At 42.6% G+C, this 27,344-nt stretch overlaps 1 protein-coding gene across 6 annotated transcripts in view; it reads left to right on the plus strand.

Moving 5' to 3' along the window:
- The window catches only part of MORC2 (MORC family CW-type zinc finger 2), a 42,070-nt gene that overhangs the window by 6,705 nt on the left and 8,021 nt on the right, over positions 1-27,344 (plus strand). For 4 of the 6 annotated variants that reach the window (XM_059140098.1, XM_059140099.1, XM_059140102.1 and 1 more), the window contains exons 2-18: positions 2,364-2,417; positions 4,291-4,325; positions 10,547-10,615; positions 11,348-11,438; positions 14,709-14,817; positions 19,239-19,398; positions 19,510-19,621; positions 20,119-20,244; positions 21,051-21,130; positions 21,849-21,931; positions 22,506-22,591; positions 24,207-24,347; positions 24,433-24,587; positions 24,700-24,828; positions 25,326-25,431; positions 25,750-25,882; positions 27,202-27,276. In XM_059140098.1, coding sequence (XP_058996081.1) covers positions 2,364-2,417; positions 4,291-4,325; positions 10,547-10,615; positions 11,348-11,438; positions 14,709-14,817; positions 19,239-19,398; positions 19,510-19,621; positions 20,119-20,244; positions 21,051-21,130; positions 21,849-21,931; positions 22,506-22,591; positions 24,207-24,347; positions 24,433-24,587; positions 24,700-24,828; positions 25,326-25,431; positions 25,750-25,882; positions 27,202-27,276 — 1,744 coding nt within the window. Of the gene's footprint in view, positions 1-2,363; positions 2,418-4,290; positions 4,326-10,546; positions 10,616-11,347; positions 11,439-11,535; positions 11,866-14,708; positions 14,818-19,238; positions 19,399-19,509; positions 19,622-20,118; positions 20,245-21,050; positions 21,131-21,848; positions 21,932-22,505; positions 22,592-24,206; positions 24,348-24,432; positions 24,588-24,699; positions 24,829-25,325; positions 25,432-25,749; positions 25,883-27,201; positions 27,277-27,344 lie in introns of those variants that run through there. The other 2 variants (XM_059140100.1, XM_059140103.1) reach the window with 2 other exon arrangements.

The raw sequence follows: 27,344 nt of genomic DNA on the forward strand, positions 1-27,344 counted from the left end.
TTAATTTTTAAAAGATTTTTATTTTTTTATCAGAGAGACGGGGGTGGGGGGAGAGAGTGAGCACAGGCAGACAGAATGGCAGGCAGAGGCAGAGGGAGAAGCAGGCTCCCTGCTGAGCAAGGAGCCCAATGTGGGATTCGATCCCAGGACGCTGGAATTATGACCTGAGCCGAAGGCAGCTGCTTAACCAACTGAGCCACCCAGGCGTCCCTGTTAGATTTGCTTTTAACTTATATTACCTTTATAAATCACCTTAATTTTCTGACATTTCTCCCTATTTCTTTAACAATCTACAGAATACTTCATTTCTTCCATTGGTAATTTGAAGATTTTAAGATGATTACAGAGGCTTAAATTTTTTAATTAAAGATAACTTTTATGCAGTTTTTTCTCTTAGAAATTATTTTTCTTTTCTTGTAAAATAGTTAAGGATTGGATTTGGTCAGAAGAATTTGAGCTCTGTTTTCTAGGTGAATTGGAGATAAGTTTCTGTTTCTTGCTAAGACATTTGTTGGTGCCACCTTTGGATTAACAGCAGATATATTCACTGATCTCATGGGAGAAAGTTCTTCCTAAAATTCCAAGAATTTTTTTTTTTGAACTAGTAGTTTTTTTAATTCAAATTTTGCTATTATAAAAATTTGTAGGTTAACTTGAGGGGAAACTAGGGTTCTTGGACAGTTCAGTTTTGGGTGTTTGTTTTATAAGCAAATACTTGACAATTTGTTTTTTGTTTTATATGCTGTAGTAAATGATCAGATCCTAGATACTGGTTATTTAATTTCGGTATATTTCATGCTAAATTATCAGAAATTTTCACTTTGTTGGCTGAAATGGTATAAAAATGTGGGAATAATTTATTTTTGAAAAATTGATGATGGTAATGTATTACTTAGGTTAATGATTTTAATTTTTATCAAAAGTCAGGTTTCTAGATGGACACATCCTAACTTTTTTTTTTTTTTTTTAAAGATTTTATTTATTTATCTGACAGAGAGAAACCACAAGTACACTGAGAGGCAGGCAGAGAGAGAGAGAAGGAAGCAGGCTCCCTGCTGAGCAGGGAGCCCGATGCGGGACTCGATCCCAGGACCCGGAGATCACGACCTGAGCTGAAGGCAGCGGTTTAACCCACTGAGCCACCCAGGCGCCCCCACATCCTAACTTTTATATTGAAAGAGGACTATTCTAGAAAACAGCACAAAATAAGGAGAATGTAAATGGAGAAAGAATTTAAGAATTCATCTTATGCATAAATACCATATTTATTGAGTTCTGAATAACATGGTAATTGCGTATTTACCTAACCCAACTTTGAGCAGCCTCCTGGAAGCTTCCTGTTATCGTCTTCTAATTGTGTGTTTACCTAACCCAACTTTGAGCAGCCTCCTGTTATCTTTTTTTTTTAATTAAAAAAATTTTTTTTAATAAACATACAATGTATTTTTAACCCCAGGGGTACAGGTCTATGAATCGCCAGGTTTACACACTTCACCATAGCACACACCCTCCCCAATGTTCATAACCCCACCCTCCTCTCCCCACCCCCCTCTCTCCCCCCCCAGCAACCCTCAGTTTGTTTTGTGAGATTAAATAAGAGTCTGATGGTTTGTCTCCCTCCCCATCCCATCTTGTTCCATTTATTCTTTTCTTACCCCCCAAACCCCACACGTTGCAGCTCCACTTCAGAGAGGTTATCTTCTTAAAAGGGCTATCAGGGACCCTAGGAAGAATACACCAAGCTGTTCTTATAAGAGGAGTCGTGCAAGAAGGTCTTCGATTCCTTTCTTTAACGTGGTGAGGGTTGTTCTTAGCTAGAGTTAAAATGTCAGGAACTAGATTATTCTCTCCTTTCTCCTCACTTTCATTTGGAATATTTTGTTTACAAACTACATAGTATCAAATGGGTTTTCTTCTTTAACCGATGGATAACATGCAAGTATTGGTAAAGCAAAATGTTAGCAAGGTGTCCATTGCATGCTTAGAGATATGCAGAAACTGATAGCTGGTTAAGGCAATGAAAAATAAAGCACTGACATTTTTCTAGGCACAATATGAGTGGTGAAAAAAAACTGCCTTTAAATCAATAGTATGTATAGGAATCTTAATGCTTCATAGTTGGTTTCTTAATAGAATAAACATGAGTAGATAACAGAACTTGATTAACATTTGAAGGGGTTTAGCAGGATCTTAAAAGGTTCTAATTTGGGGGAAGTTTAGATTTCAGTAGTATAAATTGATAGCACGAATGGGAATTTTTAGATTTTTTTCCCTAAAAACTAATATTTTATTACCTTGACTTACTAGGTGTCATAGTTCAATTATGTAATTCTTTTGCTGATTCTTAGTATTTATCATTTCAGAACTACTCATGAATTCTTGTTTGGTGCTCTTGCTGAACTGGTTGATAATGCAAGGTATGTAGTCTTTAGGCATACAATCTGTGCTTGAAAACTTCTTGGGTCATTTTGACCTTTGCTTCTGAAGATGTGGGAGGAAGACAATTCTCTAAGCAGCTGTAATTCACTCCTAAGGGGTCTCTTACCCCAGAAGTATTTTTTTTTCCCCAGAATTATTTTTAATAGCACATTAGTTGATACTTCTAGTTTACTTGGTTGATTTTAATTCATCCATTGCTTTTCCTAAAAATAATGAACTTATGACATCCAAAGTTATCTTCCTTTGTGTGTTAGAGCACAATAATTGTAGTGAAATGCAGGGAATTAAGATAGAAACCTAGGAATCAAGTTAATGGGACAGATAAGATCTGATTTAATTTGTGCTCTCAGAACAGTACACCACCTAAAGTCTTTAAAATTATGCCACAGTTAGGTGTGTTCTCAAAATGTGTATTTTAATGTCAGATGACTTCCAAGTGATTGAAGTATCTTGTTAGCAGCTGTGCTTGGAAGAAATTCTTTAGCACTGTGTTACACTGAGCTCTTAGTGATGGAAGTCTATATAAATGTTCCTGTACAGGACTGGAAAGAAGTTTGGGTTGGCTCAAAGATAAATAACAACATCCGAATCAAGATTCTGTTCATTACGAAAATATTATCTCAGAGTTGTTTCTGAATGCAAACATAAAATTCAGACACATTGCTTATTGACCAAGTGTTGATGACTAATAAAGGAAGAGGGAAAGAGTTGCGAGAAGGTTTTTTTTTTGTGTGTTTTTTTTTTTTTTTTTTTTTTTTAATAGAAGTGCTTTCTAAATGGATCCACAGTTATAATGAGCTTGCCTTTAATTTTCTGTCTGTATATCTATACTATAATCCTGTACCATTATTACTTTCATTGTTATTCACTGGGATTGTTATATGGAAGTGTGCTTGTTAACAGGTTGTTTAATCAGAATACTCCGGTTTTCTTTCAATCCTGGTTGACTCATAATTTTTGTATTCGATTTAAAAATGGTGTAGCTTAATGGAACTATATTTGAACTTGCCACTTGTTAGCTTAGTGAGACCATGGTGTGCTGTGGTAGACTGCCTTTTTGTATATCATATGGTGAACTGGAGATTCCTGGGAGTATGTGTTTCCTGGTCATGCACACATGTTGCCCATCTGTCTCATATTTGAAACTTTTTATGTGTTTGGGAATAAGTACATGTAGAACTGTATGGATTTGAGTGGATTTTTTGCATTTAAAACTTAGGAAATTCTCTGTGCCTCATTCTCCTTGCCTGCAGTTGGCAGAGTTGGACTAGATTAGTTTCAAGCCTTTATTTATGACTGAACTTGGATTTCAGCTGATGGTTGATCTAATGGAGTGCCCTAACTTCCTTTCATAAGATTATAGGCTTGTCAATTAGTCTGCTGACTGTAATGTATATGCTATGAGACCTGATTTTTCATAGGCTTTGTGGCAGATGATGTTTTTCTTTGTCCTCAGTATCTTGTACATAAGAAAAATGGACAAGTTACATTTTTTATGATGCCTATCAAATTAGTGAGAGAAACATAGTTGTGAGTCATTTTTTAGTGTGTGAAGGCAAATGTTCTTTCATCCTCTAGATATTTTTACTGCGAAATTTGTATTTAAAAGACATACAGGCCTTATGTGTCATGTGGTTATTTTGAATAATTTAGAGTTTCAGAACTGTTTCACAGACATAAGGGAAGTAGTGTTTCCGAGTGTGAAAGTGTACTTTAATGGATACAGAATTTCTGTGTGACTTCCTAAAAATAGACTCAAAATATTATGCATCCCACTTAAAATACTATATATTTTGATGGTTGATATTTCATATTTTCATTTTCATATGTTCATTTCTTTTAATTTTGCAGAGATGCTGATGCCACCAGAATAGATATTTATGCAGGTAAGTTGGACATCAGTCCTTTCTTCTGATGTTCAGTTCCTTTGAATGCGTTTATTGCTGTGCCTAAGAAGAAACGTCTAAGAGCCTGAGGAGATGGCACAATTACTCCAGGTCATAGGATAGAAATAGGGCACCTCTAGTCAGGCATGTGGTAGAAACCAAGAATATTGGTGTAAGGAAACTAACATGTGGTTCCCAGATCTATAGATCTATCTATTTATTAAATATTTTATTAAATAGAGCGCGAGAGGGAGCACGAATAGGGAGGAGAGGGAGAAGCAGGCTCTCTCCTGAGCAGGCAGCCTGACTCTGTGCTTCATCCGACCCTGGGATCATGACCTGAGGTGAAGACAGATTCTTAACCTACTGAGCCACCCAGGCGCCCCTATAGATCTATTTAGATAGCCACTGAGAGATTTATAGGATGATGGGGAAGAGTATTGGGGAGTGAAGTGACCAAGTACTGGTGGTTTTACTGGTTTGGATTACTGATTGGTTGATTTTACTGGTACCTGGAGCCAGAAAGAGATTTGTTGGAGGCCGGTTTCTCTCTCTGCAACCTCAGTGAGAGTTGCTGGTGTCATTTGCATAAAACAGTGGATCAAGTGGGTTGGCAGTGGGGTTTGCTGAGGAGGTGTTCTCAGGCAGAGGTGTCAGGTAGGAAGGAGACCTGCTTTGATTGGAATTTATTTTGTTTTTGTAAAGATTTCATTTATTTGAGAGAGAAGGACAGAGAGTGAGTGCATGAGTGGGGTGCAGGGAGAAGCAGAGAGAGAGAGAGGGACAAGCAGACTCTCCATTGAGCAGGGAGCCTGATGCAGGGCTTGATTCCAAGACCCTAGATCATGATATGAGCCAGAGTCAGATGCTCAACCAACTGAGTGTACCAGACACCCTGGAATTTAAAGATATTAATAGTATCTCCTGTTCTGCTTATTTAATTGGCTCTGTTGTAAATTCTTAGTCATTATCATTGGCTTTTTAAAATTTTAAATCATTGTTTTTAGTTTGCTTCCTGCCTGTTCATTGTTTGTACCAGCATGTTTTTGATCATTTGAATTGCTAGAAATTTGGAAGCAAAATAGAGGAAGATGGCTTTTTTTTTTTTTTTTTTAAGATTTTATTTATTTATTTGAGAGAGAGAAACAGTGAGAGAGAGCATGAGCGAGGAGAAGGTCAGAGGGAGAAGCAGACTCTCCATGGAGCTGGGAGCCCGATGTGGGACTCGATCCTGTGACTCCGGGATCATGACCTGAGCCGAAGGCAATCGTCCAACCAACTGAGCCACCCAGGCATCCCGGAAGATGGCTTTTAAATCCTATTTGGCTAGCATAATATATAGGTCTCTGACAAACTTTTCTAAAGTCTTAAATAACACTGAGAAAAATGAAGTGTTTTTGTGGGAATATACAGTTGTCAAATAACCGATCTTTGTAGACTCATTCATGAATGGGAACAAGCAAACAACTAAGAGACAATTTTTAGAACCTCCAGTGTTACATAATTTCATGAAAAATCTTCCCAGATACAATGAATTTCTCATGCCTGATATACTCAGGAGCAAAGAAGATAATTCAGAACAGCTAAAAATCAGCTATATTGCTTATTCTGAAAGCCTTTTGCTCAAAAGGCTATGCCAAAGTGGTGAAAATAAAACTTGTTTTATTTTTAGTAGAAAGGAACAGGAACAGGAAAGAAAGGAACAAAGTAAATATCAGGTGTTAGGGATACATCCAGAGGCACAGCAGAAGAGTGTTAAAGATGGTTACTTAAGGGCGCCTGGGTGGCTCAGTGGGTTAAGCCGCTGCCTTCGGCTCAGGTCATGATCTCAGGGTCCTGGGATCGAGTCCCGCATCGGGCTCTCTGCTCAGCAGGGAGCCTGCTTCCCTCTCTCTCTCTCTGCCTGCCTCTCCATCTACTTGTGATTTCTCTCTGTCAAATAAATAAATAAAATCTTTAAAAAAAAAAAAAAAAAAGATGGTTACTTAAACCCTGTGGCCAAATGGAGGCACCATTCCAAGTCACAGTGTGTATCTTACATCTCAAGTGTACTTTAATGAGGAGCAATTACAGTTACCTCTGAAAGAAATGTTTTAATCCTTGTACAGACGGTAAAGCAGAGAATCAGCCTCTACTCCCAAGTGACGTCGAAAGGACAAATCATAGCTGGGTTTACTTGAAAGAAGTGTTTTAAACACAGATCACCCCTGCCCCCTCCTCCCACCTTTGGTGGTGAATTTCACTACGAAACACGCTCAGAATACAACAGAACCGTTGGATTTCAATTTAAATGAAAAAGACCCACTGTACATTTATTCTGTGCTCAGTAGTTCTTACTCCTGTTGTGCTTAGGGAAGAGTCCAGAGAGGATGTGATGGGGTCTTTTCTAAGTTCTCATTAGAGAATTTAAGTCTTTAATTGGAGAGACAGCGCTCTGCAGGTGATTAAAGAACAATAACTTGATCTTGTGGGAACTGTCAAAGCAGTTAAGGATTAAATGGTGTGATAGAAGTACTAAGCACTACAGCATTTTAGAAAAAGACTTGATTTACTCCAAATACCTCCAGATTAGGAATCCTGGCTGAGATGTCCTTAACCTCACACTTTTCTACCTCAGAGCCTTACTAACACATTCAACAGGAGGAATAAAAGCAACTTCATTTTACAAGTACAATGATAGAATTAGTAATACCCTAGTACTGTAAAGTTCTTATTGTCAGGGCACAGGGGAAAGTATTTTCCTGTCTCCCATTTGAAATTAGATTGATACTGAACTTGGAAATCCCCTTAAACATCAGATTTAGTTTGACTTCATTAAAAAGTCATGTTTTAAAAGAAGGGTGACAAAGGAACCAGACTGTTAAAGTGCAGAGGTGTTCATTTACCCAAAGCATTCCTGTTTCTGTTAGACAGGGCCAGACAATAATGTGCCTGTCAGAAGTAGACTTGGTATTTTTACTGACTTCTTGACTTCCTTGGATCGGCAGTGCCATTCCTCAAAAATCCCCTCTGTGATGCTAGTAAGTGGAAAATTAGAGCACATGTAACTGAAGTGAACACTACTCAGATTGCAAAAGAATAATGAAGAGCTTGGATTTCATTTTATTAACAACTTCTGTTAAGGACAATATTTTCTCATCTCTGACCTTTGACTTACGAGTTTCATTTTACATTTCTTCTGTTTCTTTCTGTCTCCTCTCCAGTGGGAGTTAGATGATCAGATGTCAGGCTAATTTGGAAAGCCAGACTTGGCCATCCTGGGGAGAGTTTAGATGTGCATCCTTCCAAACCCATTCTGATAATCTTATTTAGCTGCTACCAGGATCTGAAGCACAACTGTAAAGAGGGCAGTTCCAAGACATTTGATGGGAGTGGGAGCATAAATCCTGCAGCTCTAGATTCTCTAGTCTCTCCTCTCTAGAACTCCCCTTCCTTCATCAAAATCCTTTGCTTGGAGGCTTCAGATAACAGTTGACTGATAGAAGTGAATATCAGGTATTAGGAATACATCTCTAACTGGTGGGATGTCTGGGGAGATAGTTTTGAGTAGGGAAACCTTCTGGTTCTTGATGCTCTAGCTTAGTGCTTCTCACAGAGTGGTCCACTGATGGATAGCATCAGCATCCCCTGGGAGCATTTTAAAATGCAAATTCTCAGATGCCTTCTCAGACCCACACAGACTTTCTGGGGTAGAGCCCAGAATCTGTATTTTTAACAAGCTCTTCAGTTGATTCTTATGCACACTTCATTTTGCTCTACCTTACTCTTAATTTCCTGCTTAAACCCTTCTACTTAACTGATTTGCTACAGACAGTAGCATCTGTTGGACTGTAAGCTCAATGAAGGCAGTGATCATATCTGCATTATTTACTGCTGTCTTCATCATAGAGCCAGGAACAGAGAAGTGCTCAGTAAATTGAACAGGTGATCAGGATAAGCATTGTAACCAGGTGTTGATGTGACATTGCCTATTTACAAAGTTGAAGAAGTGACTGAAGAAATTAGCTAGTCTCTTGGTCTTGAGGCAGTCTTGCAGAGGATCATGTGCTCTTGGGTACTACTAGCTGCTTACAGACTGTTGATCATTATGTGGCCAGGAGATCCTCCATTAGTGGATCTCTTACCCTTGTAAACCATCTGAAATATCTTTAAATGAAATCCTAGAACAAGAAAGGGATCTCAGGGGGCGCCTGGGTGGCTCAGTGGATTAAAGCCTCTGCCTTTGGCTCGGGTCATGATCCCAGGATCCTGGGATTGAGCCCCACATCGGGCTTTCTGCTCAGCGGGGAGCCTGCTTCCTCCTTTCTCTGCCTGCCTCTCTGCCTACTTGTGATCTCTGTCTGTCAAATAAATAAAATCTTTAAAAAAAGAAAGGGATCTCAGACCCACTGTTAAGTGATGATTCTGTGCCTAACAAACACAAGGGCCTAGAAGTAATTTCCTATACAGTTTTCAAGGAGTGCCACTTGGCTTGAACCATTCTGGATCCCAAAGCAGAATCTTCATGTGTGTTTTATGGCTGAAGTGTACAACAAATGGCTCTTGGCTAGATTTAGAACACTTATTTTACCATACTCTGTATCTGACTTAGTTTGAGTCTTCATGTTATACTTCGCTTCCTCCAGAAGGAAACGTTGGAAGCCTCTTTGCACTTTTCTTGCGCTTACTCATGCTTACTAGATCTCACTTGGATTCTCCACGCTGATAAGAGGCACGGCCATAAGGAGAAACGTTCTTATCTACCCGTAATACTTACAGGAAGGTCCTTGCTCTTGAACTCAAGAAGCACTTGTCATTAATGTTTCAGCAAAGTCAGCTTCCTGAACACGTTGTGATACTTGAAAATCTGTGGTTTATAATACTTTTGAATAGCATTTTAAATTACACTAGTCCATTTAATAGAAGGTGGTTATGACTCACTGAATCTTTAGGACAAAGAGTATTTTAAACTGGGATTCCTCAGCTTAAAGTTGGTGAACCACAGCTTACAGAGACAAAAAAGTATTCAGGAATTAGGCTCTAAAGCAGCCTTGGGTTTGTCCCTGTAGTACTTTACGAATACCCCTTGCCTTTTAGTAGAAGTGCTCTCCTGATTCCAAGGCCTGTGCTGTTCCTCCTTTGTCACATTATCTTTATCATTGGTTATAGGCACCTTGAAAACTCCAGAATCATCCCCTTCCCAATTTGGGAATCTATTCTTTAGTGTTTGTGACATGTTTAGACCCAGACTACTTTGAGTAACCACCTGCTGCTGCAGAAGACAGTTACTGAAAGAAGAGGTTCTTGCACCCACTGAAATGGCAGCCAGGTTGTTCCCCTCCTGTCAACCGGGAAGCCCTGCTGTGGCTGCACTATCAAAGGACTTAATCCTCTTGTCAAAAGACTATTCCTCCTCCTAGTCAAGCAAGTCCAACTGGGACCAGGCAGCTCTCACTGCATCTTGTGCCATCTCATTTCTAGGTTAGGGAGCCATTTCAAGGACCCATTGCAAGCAGAGGATGTGGCAATGAGTACAGATACCCCAGAAACTCAAGTTAGCCTGGGGATAGTCATACACAGACATAGCAATTTCTGTGGCTAGTAACTGCCACCACTGTACCCACAGCATGTCTGGCTTGATAACATTGTCTGAAGGCTACTCCAGATTTAACCCACGAAGAAGATGGCCCTGTTGAATTTGAGCAATGTTGACAATGTACAATGTGTAGTAGTTGGAGTGCTTTAGTGCCCTGGGACCCATGGCAGAGGGCAGAGGTGGAAGTAATCCAGGTAGAGAGAGACAGTAAGATGATTGAGGCTTTTATGAAATAGATGCATGTTTGGGCGTGCCTGGGTGACTCAGACAGTGGGCTCAGGTCATGACCTCAGAGTCCTGGTATCAATCCCTTAGTTGGGCTCCCTGCTTGGTCGTTAGTCTAGTGGACCAGGTATCCTGCCTTCAAAGAGTCTTGTCAGTCTTTGTCATTAACTAGAAAACATTGGAGAACATTTGATAGTAATGCCCACCCTCAAGGGCCCTGACATTTACCTTACACTAACTAGGGCTATTAGAAGGAGGAGCTAGGTTTGTCTTAACCTTTTTGGGTCAAATGTCACACTGATCTACCTTCTGACCTTACGCATGTTTCCACCCTCTGGTGGAACTACCATTGGTAATTCCTGGTAGGTAATTATCTGGTAGGTAGGTAACTACCCAGTAATGGCAACCACTTCTTTTACAGAAAGGCGAGAGGACCTTCGAGGAGGATTTATGCTTTGCTTTTTGGATGATGGAGCAGGAATGGATCCAAGTAAGTGATGAGATTTTTTTTTTTTTTTTTTTTTAAGATTTTAGTTATTTATTTGAGAGAGAGACAGTGAGAGAGAGCATGAGCAAGGAGAAGGTCAGAGGGAGAAGCAGACTCCCCGTGGAGCTGGGAGCCTGATGCAGGGCTTGATCCCAGGACTCCGGGATCATGACCCGAGCCGAAGGCAGTCGTCCAACCAACTGAGCCACCCAGGCGTCCCAGAGATGATTTCTTATTTTGGGGAGGATGTAACTCTTTTTACTAAATACTTACTGTGTTGTTTTTCTGTTGCCTTACTGTTGTGACTAGAAGATACACCTGGAGAGAGAGAGGTCTGTTGCAACATCTCAGGCTTAATTCCACTAATGGATTTGCCAGGTCTTGTCCTAGCATGGTAGATAGGATCTGAATGGCAGCCTGAAGTCAGTCAGATTACCCGTCTCTTGACATTGTATTTATCAGCTTGCACAACATCCTGGAGCAGGAACTACAGAGGCCTCCCTCAGCCTTCATACATACCATGTTCTGGTAATAGAATAAGGGCATAGTGATGGTGGTACTGACAGGCCAGTCAGAGGTTGTTTCCATTTGCCTCATGGTTCTGAATTTCCTTGGAAGGTGGTTTTAGTAGACACACAGCCCTGCTTAGATTTAGCTAGGCTCAGACCTTTGATTTTTGAGGATCCTGGGGAAGAAATGTTAATGCTTTCACTTTCTTTGTACCTGTGACTTCAGGTGATGCTGCCAGTGTGATCCAGTTTGGGAAGTCGGCCAAGCGAACACCTGAGTCCACCCAGATTGGGCAGTATGGGAATGGGTTAAAATCGTAAGTATACTAGAAGCCTGTCATAGGACTCAGTACAGAATTAAGCAATACTGCTCTGCTGCTGTCCAGTGAAAACTTTTCTGTTCCTTATCCTTCTAGAGCAGAAGAAAGGTTGGAAAGAAGTAGTAGTTTGGGAGCTTAGCAACTGCTGTACAGCCAGGTTTTCCTTACAGATTGAAAGAATGAACATCCTAAACCATTTGGGGTGAGAGAAGCAAACTGTAGGTTTCTCTTGACAGTGTGCTGTGGAATTGCATTTCTCCTCCTGATGAAAATTCTTATTTTTACCCTTTGGTTTGAGGATGCAAGTGGTTGTTTTGTGGGGTTAGGATGTATCTGAGATGCTAAAGGGGTTGCTTCATGGCATTGCAGTGTTTCCTGATCACCCGCCACATGTCATGCTTTGACCAGGCATTGGGGATCCAGGGTGAGTAATGGATATCTGAATCCTCCCTCTCAGAGGACATGGTCTCCACTTCTGTGTCCTGCTGTCTTCAGATCCCTTGGGACTTCTTTCTCAGCCCTTGGTTCCCACTTGTTTGGTGTTTGGAATGTGTTGTTCTGGTTTTGAGTGAAGCCCCAAGAGAAAGGTTTCTATTTCTGAAATGCTCACTTCCAGCTGTACATACCTTTGGATGGAATAAGATTTAGTGGAATTGGAATTTGTACAAATGGAATTCTGAGTCACATTTCCGGTCTTGCTGTGGAAACGTGTTGTTTTGTTCGAGAGAGGGTGGTGCTTTGGTCAGTCAGCAGTATCAGTTGTCCCTCGCATGCAGCATGCTTTGGCAAGGAAAGAGAGTGCTTCCAAAGACATCGGGGACATGGTACCTGGACTATTTGTCTTTCAGGGGAGAAACCAAATGGTAGTAACAAGTTCTTACAATGTGCCAGGCACTTTGCTAAAAATTTTACTTGAATGATCTTATTTATTCCTTCTATTCTTATTTATTCTCATTTTCCAATGAGGAAATTGAGATTTATGGGGATGAAGTGATTTGCCCAGAGGTATAAAAGTGTAGCCCAAGGTATAAAAATATAAAAATTTTATATCTTATAAAAGGTATAAAAGTGTAGCCCAAGTGTAGAGCTGAGATATGAACCAGGTCATTTTGACAGCAGAGCTGGAGCGGTTACCCATCTCACTTCAGTCATACAAATTAAAATTCAGATCTCACCTCAGCCACTCAATTATTTCTCTGAGCTTTAGCATCCTTTTTGTAAATTGGGATTATAAATACGTGCTAAGTAAGTTAAGGATTAAATGCTCTTATTGCCTTGAGAGCCTTAGACTAGTTTCTGGATTCTTTATTTCTCCTTTGATCTTTCCATGGCAGATTCCTGGTCTGAATAGCTAAAGCTATTCAGCTAGGGTAGGGCCTAGGAGTCTCTAGGTAGGTTCCCCATTGTTCTGGTGCTGGTGCCCTAAATCCCAATAACTGAGGTCTCTTAGTGTCAGTGTGAAAGAAGTCCTGACTTCCCATCTGGATTGTAGTCCAGTCTCCTTCTACCTGATCTTAGCAGGTTTGTGGCCTCAGGCAAGCTCTTTCATGTCTCTGCATATGTGTTTTCTAATCTAGAAAATGCAGTTCTGTTCTCTGACATTCTACCTTACAGAGCAAGTTTGAGGAGCAAACAAAATAGGACTCTAACGGTGCTTAGAAGACTGGGAAGTTGCAAGTGTTATCATTAACATATTTTAGTAGACTGAGTTTTATAAAGGATGCATTCAGTTGGAGCCATCTAGTGTTGAGAGTGTATTTATTTTGAAACCAATTCAGAAGTTGAGAAAGAGTTTCAGAAAGGAGTGATTTGTGGTGAGAATAGGGCTGAGAAGCAAGGAAGCCAGCAGAGAGGTGGCATTTTTGGGGTTGTTGTTCTTAGCTCCAAGGTCAGGATCAAAGAGAGAATAAAGAAGCACAAAGTGAGAGTTTTTGCCAAATTAGGGCAAGAGCAAGCTTTGACAGAAGGGAAGGTAATATGCTATCCGTAAGCTTCAGGGGAGAAGGAGGAGGGCTGTGAAATCTGTCAGAGGAAGTAGCATTGCCAGCATCTTGGGAACTGGAGGAGGAGAAAGAGAACTTGGCAGCCCCCAGGGTGTCTCTGGATAGTGTCCTGGGCGTTTTCCTGAGCATTTGGGGAAATGGGACATGGCATTCATTTGTGTGTTTGGCATGCCAGCCTGGTTTGTATTTGTATGTAGAAGAAAGTAATGAGGCTTCCCACTGCCATCTCCTCCCTGGGGTATTATGAAGACTAATGAGATAATAGCCATAAAGCCCCAGAAGCTGCTTCGAAGAAAGGAGTTAAACAGCCCCATTGTTCAGTGGGCAATGAACTGTTGGAACTTCTGCCCTGTTCCTGTTGCCCAGAAAGGCCTGTCCTTGCCTGCACCTCACTTGATTTAATGTGGCTAAACAGAGGAAGGAAGCAGTTGATTCCATTTAGACTTTCGCCTTGTGGAACCCAGCCTCAAGGCACATTTCCCAGAAATCAGTTGCATCTAAGAGCAGGGACCGCCTATAATGAGCTTGAAGTGGCAAAACCATTTTGAGAGAGAAGATGGTTGAGATTATAGGATATGAACCAATTATAGGCCTCCTTAAAAACTATGATTAAGAATTATATTGTGTTTGGTTAGCCCCTGTATTTGGTTTAGCCTTAGGATCATACCGTTTTTTTGTGTTTTTTTTGTTTTTGTTTTTGTTTTGTTTTTTTGAGGACTTAGTGAGTGTAGATTGTGGGCTGTGCCCTTGATGGTGCTGCCATTTGATGAGTGAATGAGAAGGAATTTGTGTCAACAAAGGAAGGACCAGATGGGAACTGGATGTGGTCAGCATGGAAGATGATGTGTTGAAGGTATTAGTTCCTGGAGGGAAATTGGATGGTGGCACAGAGAGTACAGCAGCCCTTGTGTAGCTGAGATGAACCTGGTACATGGGCAGTAGGGGTTACTTGCTGTTGTGGCAGCAGGTCAGGAGTTAAACTTGGGGCTGGTGATCTGTGGTGAATGTGCCCTAGAAGGGTAGTGAGGAAGCCTTCTTTGGAGGGTAAGTGGGGTCATGCTAATTGTGAGGAATGATGAAGGCTTATGTAAGAGCAGAGGGAATGAGGACTGTGGACCTCATCTCAGGGTCCTGTGAGGAAGGGAGGTCTTGAGGAGAGCTTTCCAAAGGCAGTTTTAGTCATGTCCAGAGGGTGAATTCGCTCTTTTTTTCAGGTGAGTTTTTGAATCCCTGGGAGAATAACCCATTTGTGCTTTCCTTTCAGGGGCTCAATGCGCATCGGGAAGGATTTTATACTCTTCACTAAGAAGGAAGACACCATGACCTGCCTCTTTTTGTCTCGGACCTTTCATGAGGAAGAAGGCATTGATGAAGTAGGTCCTTTCCTCATGGTTTGAGTCATCATTTCACATTTCCTGGGTCTGCCTAGGTTATTTGCCATGCTGTGCTTATTGGGTTTGCAGGATTGCAGCCAAGCTCCTTGTGGGATTATCTGTTTGGATTAACTTGTTGAGGGGTTAGGCAGACTTCTTAGTGCTAGAGGAGTTAAAAATTTCAAAGCTTTAACCCTACAACCCAGCAATCGCACTATGGGGTATTTACCCTAAAGCTACAAATGTAGTGATCTGAAGGGGCACATGTACCCGAATGTTTATAGCAGCAGTGTCCATAATAGCCAAACTATGGAAAGAACCTAGATGTCCATCAACAGATGAATGAATAAAGAAGATGTGGTATGTGTGTGTGTGTACGTATATGTACACACACACACACAGGAATACTATGCAGCCATCAAAAGAAATGAAATCTTCTCTTTTGCAAGAGAACTAGAGGGTATTATGCTGAGCGAAATAAGTCAGTTAGAGAAAGACAATTATCATATGATCTCTCTGATACGAGGAATTTGAGAGGCGGGGCAGGGGTTGACATAGGGAAGGAAAAAATGAAACAAGATGGGATCAGGAGCGAGACAAACCATAAGAGACTCTTACTCTCACAAAACAAACTGAGGGTTGCTGGGGGATTGGGGTGTAGGGATAGGGCAGCTGGGTTATAGACATGGGGGAGGGTATATGCTATGGTGAGTGCTGTGAAATGTGTAAGCCTGATGATCCACAGACCTGTACCCCTGGGGCAAATAATACATTATATGTTAATAAAAATAAAAATGAAAAATAAAGAAAAAATCTCAAAGCTTTAGAGAATAGTTGTCTTGTTTCTGAGAATGAGGCCATCAAATGGCAGGAACCAAGAGTTGGATTTGTAACTTCTCTAGACCTACAGCCTGAATTTAGTCTGTTGGGGTGTCAGTATGAAGAGTTGTTTTATCAAGGGGAATGTTTTGGCTTCTTGACTATGGGTGGAGAGCACAACCTGCAGTAATAATAAGAACTTATAATAGGAGCAGCACTGTCTTTCTCATATGATGGTGATTTTGTGAAATGTGCTATGATTATATTTTCCTTTTTAAGAAATTTGTTGCTTTAATGGTCTATATCAGAAGGTACAAGTCAGATATCTGTGGGGCCTGAGCAGGTAATGAAGCAGGAAAGTATATTGAAACCATCATGGTAAGTTCTTTGCTAAATGACAGATGACACTTAGCCCCAGCTCATCATTGCTATGCTGGAAAGAAGTCCTAATGAATCTAGAGTATTCTGATTTTAAAACATTAATTAGTTAATTATTAAGCTAAACACATGCTCGGTTGAGTCTCTTTGTGGCCTCGCGGTTAAGACATCTACCGAGCTCGTCTGGTGAGGTATGTGCTTCCTCGCCAGAGAGGGGATCAGAGACTAGTCTGCCCAGCCTCAGTCTGGACTCTTTCTCCTTTCATGTGTGAGAAACGGTGGCCAGAGCTGTAAGAAGGGACTGAGAGGGTCTGCAGACAGAAATCCTGAGATAGGTGAATTTAGTTAGGGTTTCAGTCTCTCTTAGTTAGCTGTGATTTAATTTGTGCTGGCCCTATTAGATGTGAGCTTAAATCATAACAAATTAGTTCATGGTGGGAATGAAAGGCTGTTTTTTCCTACCACCTTTACTTGGCAAGCCAGTGGATTTGTTTGCCTTTTTGGTGCACAGTGTCAGTTCATCCATCATACATGCAGTGAGAGAAGTGTATAGCTGGAATGAACAGGTTCCTGGGAGAAGGGAGGGCAGGAGAACTTTTGCCCAGGCTGTGGTTTTCAGGAATGTTTCCTGATGGACTGTGGGTAGTGAGAGGAAGGTGGTCAAGTCCATGGAAGTAGCCTGTTGAAGGCCCTGAGGGCTGGTGAGGGCTGTGGGATCAGACTTGACAGAGGGGCTACCTGAAGAAAGGTGGTGGCCTCTGGAGAGCAGGAGGGATAGGTCAGGTTTGATCTTTTAAGTAAAGGTGGTGTGGCAGTATCAGATTCTCTTTTAAAAGGATCAGTTTTGTGGGGCACCTGGGTGGCTCAGAATGTTAAGGATCTGACTCTCGATTTTACCTCACGTCAAGATCTCAGGCTCCTGAGATTGAGCCTCCATTGGGCTATGCCCAGTGCATAGCCTGCTTTAGATTTTCTCTCTCCCTTTCCTCCTCCCTGCCTGCTCTCACTCTCGGTCTCAAAAAAAAAAAAAAAAAGAAGAAGAAGAGGAGGAGAGAAAGGTGTTGGAGTAGATTGGTCGAGATTCCCTAGCTGTGTGTGGCCTGGCAGGACGGAAGCAGGGAGGTCCTTTAAGCATGCGAGGCCCACAAATCTGGTGTTTGATTAGTGGAGAGAGGAAGGAAGGTCATGAATGATGTTGGTTCTGGTATGGCTGCTGGGGCATGATGTCGGCTCTTTAGAGCTGGTAAAGAATGAGAGTGGCGCCCTGCTCTTTGGTGAAGAGTGTAAGTTCCCCTGGACATGAAAAGTTAAGTCTGGGTCGTGAGCTTCTGGGGAGGCCTGGGCTCTGGGATCCTTGGTAGCAGATGAGCTCACCTAAAGTGGTGTACACAGTGAGAGGAGGACCTGGGATCTCAGATGCTGAGATGTCACCTGGGCTGTTGTGAAGAATGGGGGTTGCAGAGTCAGGTATAGATTCATAGAACACAAATGGAACTCAGTTCCTTGGGTGAAAAAGCTAGGTTGAATTTTTTTCCTTACTTGGTGCTAGAAGGTCACTATTTTGGATTGTACTCTAGCACAAACTCAGCCAAGATTTCAAAATAAGATCATTTTCTACTGAATAGGAATGTGTCCAAACGAGCTCTAGGGATGAATACCATTAGGAATTAAAGGTTCTTAGAAAACAGTAAAATGTCTCAGAACCCTTAACAGTAAGTGTCACCCTGACACTTCTTAAAATATAGAACCCCTTTATTCTCAGAGTAGGCCGTTTGATTTCAACCTTTGAGGTGGCTGAGACTGGTTTGCTTTACAGAGGGAATCAAATGTCAGCTATCCACAGGGCTCCTGGGCACCTGGCTGAGAGAGGAGCCACGTCTAAAGGGTGTGGCACTCGAGGGTGGGGTTTTAGAAGAAAGAGGAGGATTTTTTCCCTCCAGTTTTATTGAAGTTTAATTGACGAAGGTAGGATTTTTAAAAACATAAGATTAAATTCCATAGTATGAAAAAGTATATTAAAATACAGGTACAGGGCACCTGGGTGGCTCTGTGGGTTAAGCCTCTGGCTCAGGTCATGATCCCAGGGTTCTGGGATGGAGGCCTACATCAGGCCCTCTGCTCAGCAGGGAGCCTGCTTCCTGCTCTCTCTCTGCCTGCCTCTCTGCCTACTTGTGATCTCTCTGTCAAATAAATAAAATCTTTTTAAAAATGCAGGTACAGTTGAGAGGATAATTACAAAGTGAACACCTAGGTAACTGTCCTAATAGACTGATACTAGAAGCCCCCAGTGTGTCCCCTCACTAGCTGCATTCCTTACTGCACCTCTGAAGGAACCACCTTCAGGTAACTTTTGTAATGATTATTTCCTTGTTCTCTATATAGTTTTGGCACCTGTGTTGTATATGCATTCTTGAATAGTTTAGTTTTGTCTATTTTATGTTTATGTAAGTGGGCTCATACCATAAGATTGATTTTTTTTTTTCTATTTTGTCTTTTTTCATGTAACAATTTTTTGTTGTTTTTGTTTTAGTAGGGGGAGGGGCAGGGAAAGAAAGAATCTCAAGCAGGCTTTATGCCCAGCTCAGAGCCCAACATGGGGCTTGATCTCACAACCCTGAGATCATAACCTGAGTCAAAATCAGGAGTCAGACACTTAACCAACTGAGCCAACCAGTCGCCCCTCACATAGCATTGTTTTTGAGATCCATCCATGTTGATGCTAATAGCTGTTAGTTTGTTCATTATCATTACTACACACTACTCCATTGTATAAATATATGATAGTATAATTTATCCATTCTAAATTGGTTGCTGGTACATATATACAGGACACACTGCCAGGTTCTGGAGTGGAATTGCTGAGTTGTATGTTTATAGGTATCTTCAGATTCACTAGATAAGTACAGATATCTTTTCAGTAGTAGAAAGAGTAGAATTAACACCAAATTAGGAGAATGGCCAGGGCCATCCCAAGCAGGGAACTGCCTGTGCAAAGACCTCCAGGGCATAAATCAGCATATCCCAGAGGACCTAGTGCTGTGAGGCTGAGTCTTGGAAAGGGCAGAAGTCAGAGAGCCTCTGATGTCAGGCTACAAAGCTTGAATCTCTCCTCTGGGGCAGTGGGGCAGTGTGGAGCCACTGTGGAGAGGGACACGATGAGGGGTACATTTTGAGGGAGGCTCTTCTGGGTCTTCCATCAGTGTCTGCCTGTGCTTTCTCCAAAGGTGATAGTCCCATTGCCCACCTGGAATGCTCGGACCCGGGAACCTGTCACAGACAATGTGGAGAAGTTTGCCATTGAGACAGAGCTCATCTACAAGTATTCTCCCTTCCGCAATGAAGAGGAAGTTATGACTCAATTCATGAAGATTCCTGGGGACAGTGGTAAGTAGGATTGAGCCTACAGTCCCTAGAATCTAGGAGCTCCAGAGCCATGAATGGTGTGGGGATGGGCAGGTGGTGCCTAGCAGGACAAAAGGATGATTTCTTTCCCAGGAACACTGGTGATCATCTTCAATCTCAAACTCATGGATAATGGAGAGCCAGAGCTAGACATAATCTCAAATCCAAGAGATATCCAGATGGCAGAGACTTCCCCAGAGGGCACGTGAGTATGGCTGAGAAGGGAGGGAAGTCTTGGAACTGGTGTTCATTTTCTCAGGGAGAAAGCTCAGGAGGTGAGTTTAGCGAAAGGGGGAGAGGGAGCTCATTCTCTAATTTCCCAGTATTGGAGTTGATGAAGCTGAGTACTCCATATTTTCTTACCACAAGCAGGATGAATAGGACAGCAGCTCCACAGCTAAGCCAAAAGAAAAGATTAATTATCTCTTGCTCTGACTCCTTGATTTGGAAACAGCCTTAGAGGTGGGGGAGGATTTGCTGGGTCTTTGGTGGGGCCTGTGGTAGGGCTGGGTCAGGTGTCTGTGGAGTGCCTATGCTGGGGATTTGAGGGGTGTGCATCCCACACTGAGGGAGCAGCCCTTCAGGGTGGTGAGAAAATCCAGGATATGAGGTGGAGGGTTTGCAGAGAGGCTGTCTTGCCATTTCTTTGGCCAAGCTGGTTGTGGGTGGGTGATAGCACTCTTCCATTCCTGCCACCTCTAGGAAGCCAGAGCGGCGCTCCTTCCGTGCCTATGCTGCTGTGCTCTATATTGATCCCCGTATGCGGATCTTCATCCATGGGCACAAGGTGCAGACCAAGAGGCTCTCCTGCTGCCTATATAAGCCCAGGTAGGGGCCTGCCCACCCTGGTCTGCTGTTCCCTTGAGCTGAGAATGGGGCTGTGGCTGTATTTCTTATGGGCATTGTTGGGGTGATGGTAGGAGTGATGATGATAAGAGGCTCTGACAGTGTTGACTGCATTTGGGCCTTTAAGCTCCTTGTGATTTACTGCATAGAAACTTCTAAGTGTTGAGGAGGGGGCACAGATGGCTGGTGACCTGTGAAGATTGGCTGTTGAAGCTTTCTGAGTGTGAGTTCTATGACATGGAGGGTGCCCTACCTGGCACAATGAACTGAGCCTCTCAGCTTTAGGGCCAAGGGACCTTGAGATACTACACAGGAGAGAGCAAAGGCCCTGGCTGATTGCTGAGATTTGTTTCTTCTGTGGGATTATTGACACATCTGGTGAGTAGTGAGGTTGCTTATCAAAGATGGAGCAAGGGGAAAGTGGAATAAGGAGTTGAGGATTTTGCTAAACTAAGTTTTCGTTTTTGTTTTGTTGGGTTTTTTTGAGAGAATGAGTGAGAGAGAGCACGAGACGGGAGAGGGTCAGAGAGAGAAGCAGACTCTCCACTGAGCAGGGAGGCCTATGTGGGACTTGATACTGGGACTCCAGGATCATGACCTGAGCTAAAGGCAGTCGCTTAAGGAACTGAACCAACCAGGCGCCCTAAAATAAGTTTTTGACTCATCATGAATATAGTGCAGCTTGGAAGGAAGCAGGAACAGCAGGGCAGGGTGCTTCTTGAGTTGCACAGGTTGCTGCCCTACCCTGCTGCTGCTTGGGTGTTCAGGTTGCTTTTTCCCCTGTTCAGGATGTACAAGTACACATCAAGCCGTTTCAAGACTCGCGCAGAGCAGGAGGTGAAGAAAGCTGAGCATGTAGCGCGGATTGGTAATGTGCACTCCCTGCCCCCTGGGCAGGAGGTGGGATCAGGTTGGGGTTGTCTGGGGGATACTTCTGGCCAAAGCAGGATCCAAAAAAAGCTTTGTCTAGCTAGCACCCAGGGGCAGGCTCTTCTGAACCACTGGTCTAGTTCCTCTTGCACCCCTCCCCTTGCATGCCAATCCTCTCAGCATATTTTCCCCTAGACTCTACTTTATCAGCCATTTTTAGGGACTTACCTAAAATAGCACCAACTCCTTGATTTGCCCAGAGTGAAGAATCTCACACTTTCCTTTGGCCCAAATACTTGTGAAATTAGTTTTCCTGACTCCAGGGCAAAAATCTCAAGGTTTCTCATGGTGACGGGGCTTCTTGGCAGCTTGATGGAGAGTGATTGGCTGAGGACTTTGATGCCTTCCAGCTCCTGCTGAGGATGTAACTCTGGTTGCCTTGGGCAGTTTTTGACCTGTTCTGCTTCGTTTGTAAAGTTAAAAAAAAATGTCTAAAGTATAAATAGTGCCTGTTTTGTTTGAGGCCTCCAAACAAAAGGATTTTCCTTTTTGTACTGACTCTGCATTCAAGGCAGGGAGGTTGGAGGCAGCTCTTTTGTTCCTTTGCAGTGTACATACATCTTGCCCAGTAGGTACTGCACTGTGGGATTCAGGAAGGATGACTAAGAGTTTTTGAACCTTTGTATTCTTTAATCATGGCTTCTTCTGGATTTTAGCTGAGGAGAAGGCACGGGAGGCAGAGAGCAAAGCTCGGACCTTAGAAGTTCGCCTAGGTGGAGACCTCACGCGGGACTCCAGGGTAAGGCCCCACATCTGAGCAGCTATTGTCTAACATTTCTTTTTGTTGTTGTCTAACATTTCTGGCATTAGGATCCCAGAGCTGGCCTGGCTCAGCCCCAAGCTAGTTGTGAACCCCTCTCCCTAAACCTGCAAAATGGGACATTAAGATGTTTCCATAATCATTATTGAACACACTGTATGGCAGAATCTTGGCTAATCATTTCAACATCCTAACGACAATATGGAGTGGCCACTGTTAGTATTCTCAGTTTATAGAAAGGGAGATTGAAGTGAAGATGGTCACTTGCCCCAGGTCACATACCTGAAGGGGTCTGAGCAGTTCTTTACCCCTCTGTCTGACACTATTATTTCAGTTGGGGGTGTTTCCTCCTTCATTTCAGCCTGGTCAGGTAAAGCACAGCTTTTGAGTTTGTCCCCATTAAGGTCATTTTTTCTGTAGAAAAGAAGTAAATCTCTAAGTGTGGTTCTGAATCCATGTGATTTAAACAGAAGTTTCAGATGGTGATTATAATATTGCCTGCTATGGCCCACAGCACCTCCTCCCCTCACTTGGTGCCAACGTATGTTTCCAGGTGATGTTGCGGCAGGTCCAGAACACAGCCATTACCCTGCGCAGAGAAGCAGATGTCAAGAAGCGGATCAAGGAAGCCAAGCAACGGTGAGTGCCAGGGCTGGCTTTTGTGGGTGTTTTGTTTTTAAGGTTTATTTATTTATTTATTTGCCAGAGAGAAAGAGTGAGAACTCACACAAGCAGGGGGAGTGGTAGGCAGGGGGAGAAGCAGGCTCCCTGAGCAAGGAGCCCATGTACAGGGCTTGATCCCAAGGACCCTAGCTGTAGGCAGCCACTTAACCAACTGAGCCACCCAGGTGTCCCTGGCTTTTTGTTTTTTAAAATTATGTAACGTTTGTACTCAGTATTGGCAATTAAAGAGCTTCAGGAATCCTCCCCACCTTGTGAGTTTGCTGTTCTATCACAAAGGTTGCTTTGAGAGAGCCAGTGATGTTGTGGTCCCAAATGCTTGTCAGTGCCCACTGTAGGTTTTCTCCTGAGGTAGGAAAAGTCAGGGCAGGGCCTATCCCTGGAATAGAACACCAGACCTTCCTTCCTGGCCATTCCCATTCCTCCCTCTGTTTTTTCTTTTTTTTCTCTCTCTCTTCCTTCCTTCTCCCTCCTTTTTTCTCTTCATTTTTTCTTTTTTCTCTTTTTCATTTAAAGGATATATATATATCCTTTAAATATATATATTTAATAATATATATCATATATAAGTATATATATTATATGTAGATACATCATATATATATGATGCTAGCTATACAAAACTTGTAATACACAGACCATTTTTAGAAATACCATCTTAAAACTCCTTTATATTAGTACCTTCTGGTACTATTTACTCTTAATATTTTATCCCGGGTTAAAATATGGAGTAATGTTGTAGATTGAGTTTTGGAGAATGGGCACTTTCCCTAGCTCATTAGGTTATCTCCATATTCCGTTTTATGTCTGGAGCTTCTCGGAACTCTGGTCTTAGAATTCCTAAGTTGCTGTTTCTTGGCCTTCCTGCCACAAGCATATAGGTTCCTGGATTCTTCTGAGTTAGTGCACTGCTTATTTATTTATTTTTTTTAAAATTTATTTATTTGACAGACAGAGATCAGAAGTAGGCAGAGGGGCAGGCGTGGGGGGGCGGGAGCAGGCTCCCTGCTAAGCAGAGAGCCTGATGTGGGGCTCGATCCCAGGACCCTGGGATCATGACCTGAGCCGAAGGCAGAGGCTTTAACCCACTGAGCCACCCGGCGCCCCAGTGCACTGCTTATTAATCCGCTTTTCAACTCCATGGTTTTGTTACTCATCACATGAGGGTCTCTTCTCTCACATACATGTTCATCGTTCTAGTGAATTTTTACCTTTTTAGAATTAATTACTGTCATATTAGTGGACTAGGTATGACCTTGTGTTTAGCCCACCATGTAACTATCTTCACACAGATTTGCAGCAGCTTCACAGTATCCCATTCATACTTAAATCTTAACATCCCTGTTTTGTTACCAGAAGCCAGCCATAGTCACATGCTTTTAATTAGGGATTCTTAGAGTCACTACACAGTACCATACCCCCACCAGGTCTGATGGGTTACACATTTGACTGGAAGTGCAAAATTTATTTCTTAACATGTCTCAAGTTTAAGCTTAAGCTCACATATCTTAAAGAAGATGGTGTTTGTTTGTTAATGGGTTGATCTGTTTACATTTATCTTGTGTCTTCTCAGAGCACTTAAAGAACCTAAGGAACTGAATTTTGTCTTTGGGGTCAACATTGAACACCGGGACCTGGATGGCATGTTCATCTATAACTGTAGCCGCCTGATCAAGATGTATGAGAAAGTGGGCCCACAGCTTGAAGGAGGCATGTGAGTATTGCCCACCAACAGCTTTTCAGCCTAAGGTGGTGAGTGGGCCAGTGGGATGACAGAACTGTCTTCTTTCTCCCTTCAGGGCATGCGGTGGGGTTGTTGGGGTTGTTGACGTGCCCTACCTGGTCCTGGAACCTACACACAACAAGCAGGACTTTGCTGATGCCAAGGAGTACCGGCACCTGCTGCGGGCGATGGGGGAGCATCTGGCACAGTACTGGAAGGACATTGCCATTGGTAATTCCCTTTCTGTTCACTTCTTATCTTAGGAGACCCTTAGTGCCCAAGGGTATAAATTTAGGAAGAGCAAGAGGCTGGCTCCTAATATGTGTGGGTGTTTCCTTTCCAGCCCAGAGGGGAATCATCAAGTTCTGGGATGAGTTTGGCTACCTCTCTGCCAACTGGAACCAGCCCCCATCCAGTGAGCTACGTTACAAGCGTCGGAGAGCTATGGAAATCCCAACCACCATCCAGTGTGGTGAGCCGGTGGTCGGAACCTCTTTCTGACTCTCCACCATAATCCATGTCCCCTTGCTGGCCTCCTGACTTGACTTTCATGGACTCTGGGTCCCACTGGAGATGAGTCTGGTGGTGGCCCTGGGAGCTCAGCCTTGGGGCTGTGTCAAGTCCACCTGTCCCTCCTGAATGAGGCAGAGTGTATCTAACCCGCGGAGCCTAACTTTGGTGCCACGTTCTTAATGCTGTGAGTGATGATTTAGCCAGGATCCTGTCAGAGGAGGGAGAGAGGCTGGGAACATTGAAAAGTCCACAATATAAAATGTCTCTTCTTGCTGGAATCACCATCCCTGAGAAGAATTACTATTCTGCAAGGAAGGCAGAGTTGTAGCCAGCGTAAAGATCTTTGCACGGAAAGTTGGGGGCATCTTTGCCTTGGGCTTGGTTGGGAGGAGCCTGTTTACTAAAGATTGTTACGGGGCAAGGCTGATGTTTGTGGGGGTGTTTTCTGTGTCACAGATTTGTGTCTGAAGTGGCGAACCCTCCCCTTCCAGCTGAGTTCTGTGGAAAAAGATTACCCTGACACCTGGGTTTGCTCCATGAACCCTGATCCTGAGCAGGACCGGTGAGCACTTGCTCTAACAAGGAGATTGTGGGTATCTCTTATCTCCCCACTGTATTCTCTCTACCTTTTGGGTAAATAACTCGCTGTGCATCTTGAGGTCAGTGCTGATATCCTCACATCTCTGTCTTGCTGCAAATAATAAGTGCCCTGGAAATAAGAATAGATGTCTGTCCTGCAGTGAGTATTCATTCTGTACATTTGGGATCCCTGAGGTTGTTGCTATGGTGAGAGAGAGCATGGGTTGGTCGAAGAGGAAGGGCCATGTCCTACTTAGGGCCCTGTTTTGCCATCACCTCCCTAACCACTCTCTTTCTACAGATGTGAGGCTTCTGAACAGAAGCAGAAGGTTCCCCTGGGGACATTCAGAAAGGACCTAAAGACACAAGAAGAGAAGCAGAAGCAGTTGACAGAGAAAATTCGCCAGCAGCAGGAAAAGCTAGAAGCCCTGCAGGTGTGTGGGTCATGGGCAATGGACAGAGCTAGCTATTTTGTTTATGTATTCCAATGTGGTCAGAAAATAAGTATCCTATCAGAGAGGTAACTGCCATCAACTAAAATATCCTAACTTTTTATGACTACCTATGTGTACATAAATATATATTTTATAATAAAAATATGGAAATTATGCATCATGATAGATGCTCTTTAGTGCATACTTTTTTTTTTTTTTAAGATTTTATTTATTTATTTGTCAGAGAGAGAGAGGAGCGAGAGTGAGCACAGGCAGACAGAGTGACAGGCAGAGGCAGAGAGAGAAGCAGGCTCCCTGCCGAGCAAGGAGCCCGATGCAGGACTCGATCCCAGGACGCTGGTATCATGACCTGAGCCGAAGGCAGCTGCTAACCAACCGAGCCATCCAGGCGTCCCTAGTGCATACTTTTCTTGAGACACTTTTTCAGAAGTCAATTTGAAAGAGTAAGAGGGTTTGTAAAATCTTATGCCCCCCCCCCTTTTTTTTTAAGATTATTTATTTATTTATTTATTTGACAGAGAGAAATCACAAGTAGGCAGAGAGGCAGGCAGAGAGAGAGGGGGAAGCTTGATCCCAGGACTCTGAGATCATGACCTGAGCCGAAGGCAGAGGCCCAAACCACTGAGCCACCCAGGCGCCCCTCTTATGGCTTTTTTATAACTACTTCCAAGTTATTCTCCAGAATATATATTAATTTCTGTTTTTTACAAGCAGTACATTTATTTTAAAATATTTTGCAATTTAATAGGCAAAGATACACATCTTATAATTTGAATTTCCTTTATATTTTTAAATTCAACAATTTTTTTATTCATCAATTTGTTTTTTCAGGATAGCTTATTCTCATTTTTTTCATATTTGTCAGGTTTTTGAGATGTGTTTATGATATTAATCCTTTATCATTTTTATTATAAAAAGCTTTTTCTTTTCTGGCTTCAGTTTATTTGCAGATGTTACCCAATCTGGGTGTCTTAGGCCTGCCTCTATGTCTGCTGAATCCCACTCATCCTTTCTGACCTTTTCCATCAGGCTTTTCTTACCTTTCTGGCTTCTTTTATAGGAATTTAGTTCATTGACACTTTTTCCTGGTCTCTGAATTGCTATATTAATCAGTTTGCTGATGATTTAGGGTATTTTTTGTCTCCCCAGTAAGAATGGGAGTCTTAACAATAGTAGGATTGTGGCCTAGGTTTTCTTTTTTATATGCACACTGTCCCAGCCACATAGTAGGGATGCAAAGAGTATCCTTGAATGTTCCAAGACATTCAAACAGCCTCATCATCATGTTTGCTGTGCAGAAAACCACACCTATCCGCTCCCAAGCTGACCTGAAGAAATTGCCTTTGGAAGTGACCACCAGACCTTCTGCTGAGGTAAGGCCCAGGAGAGGGGGAAGGGCTTTTTCTTAGGTGTCTCATGCTATGCTCAGTGTTCTTACTCT

The sequence above is a fragment of the Mustela lutreola genome, chromosome 11 (genome assembly GCF_030435805.1).
Source record: "Mustela lutreola isolate mMusLut2 chromosome 11, mMusLut2.pri, whole genome shotgun sequence".
Lineage (NCBI taxonomy): Eukaryota > Metazoa > Chordata > Mammalia > Carnivora > Mustelidae > Mustela > Mustela lutreola.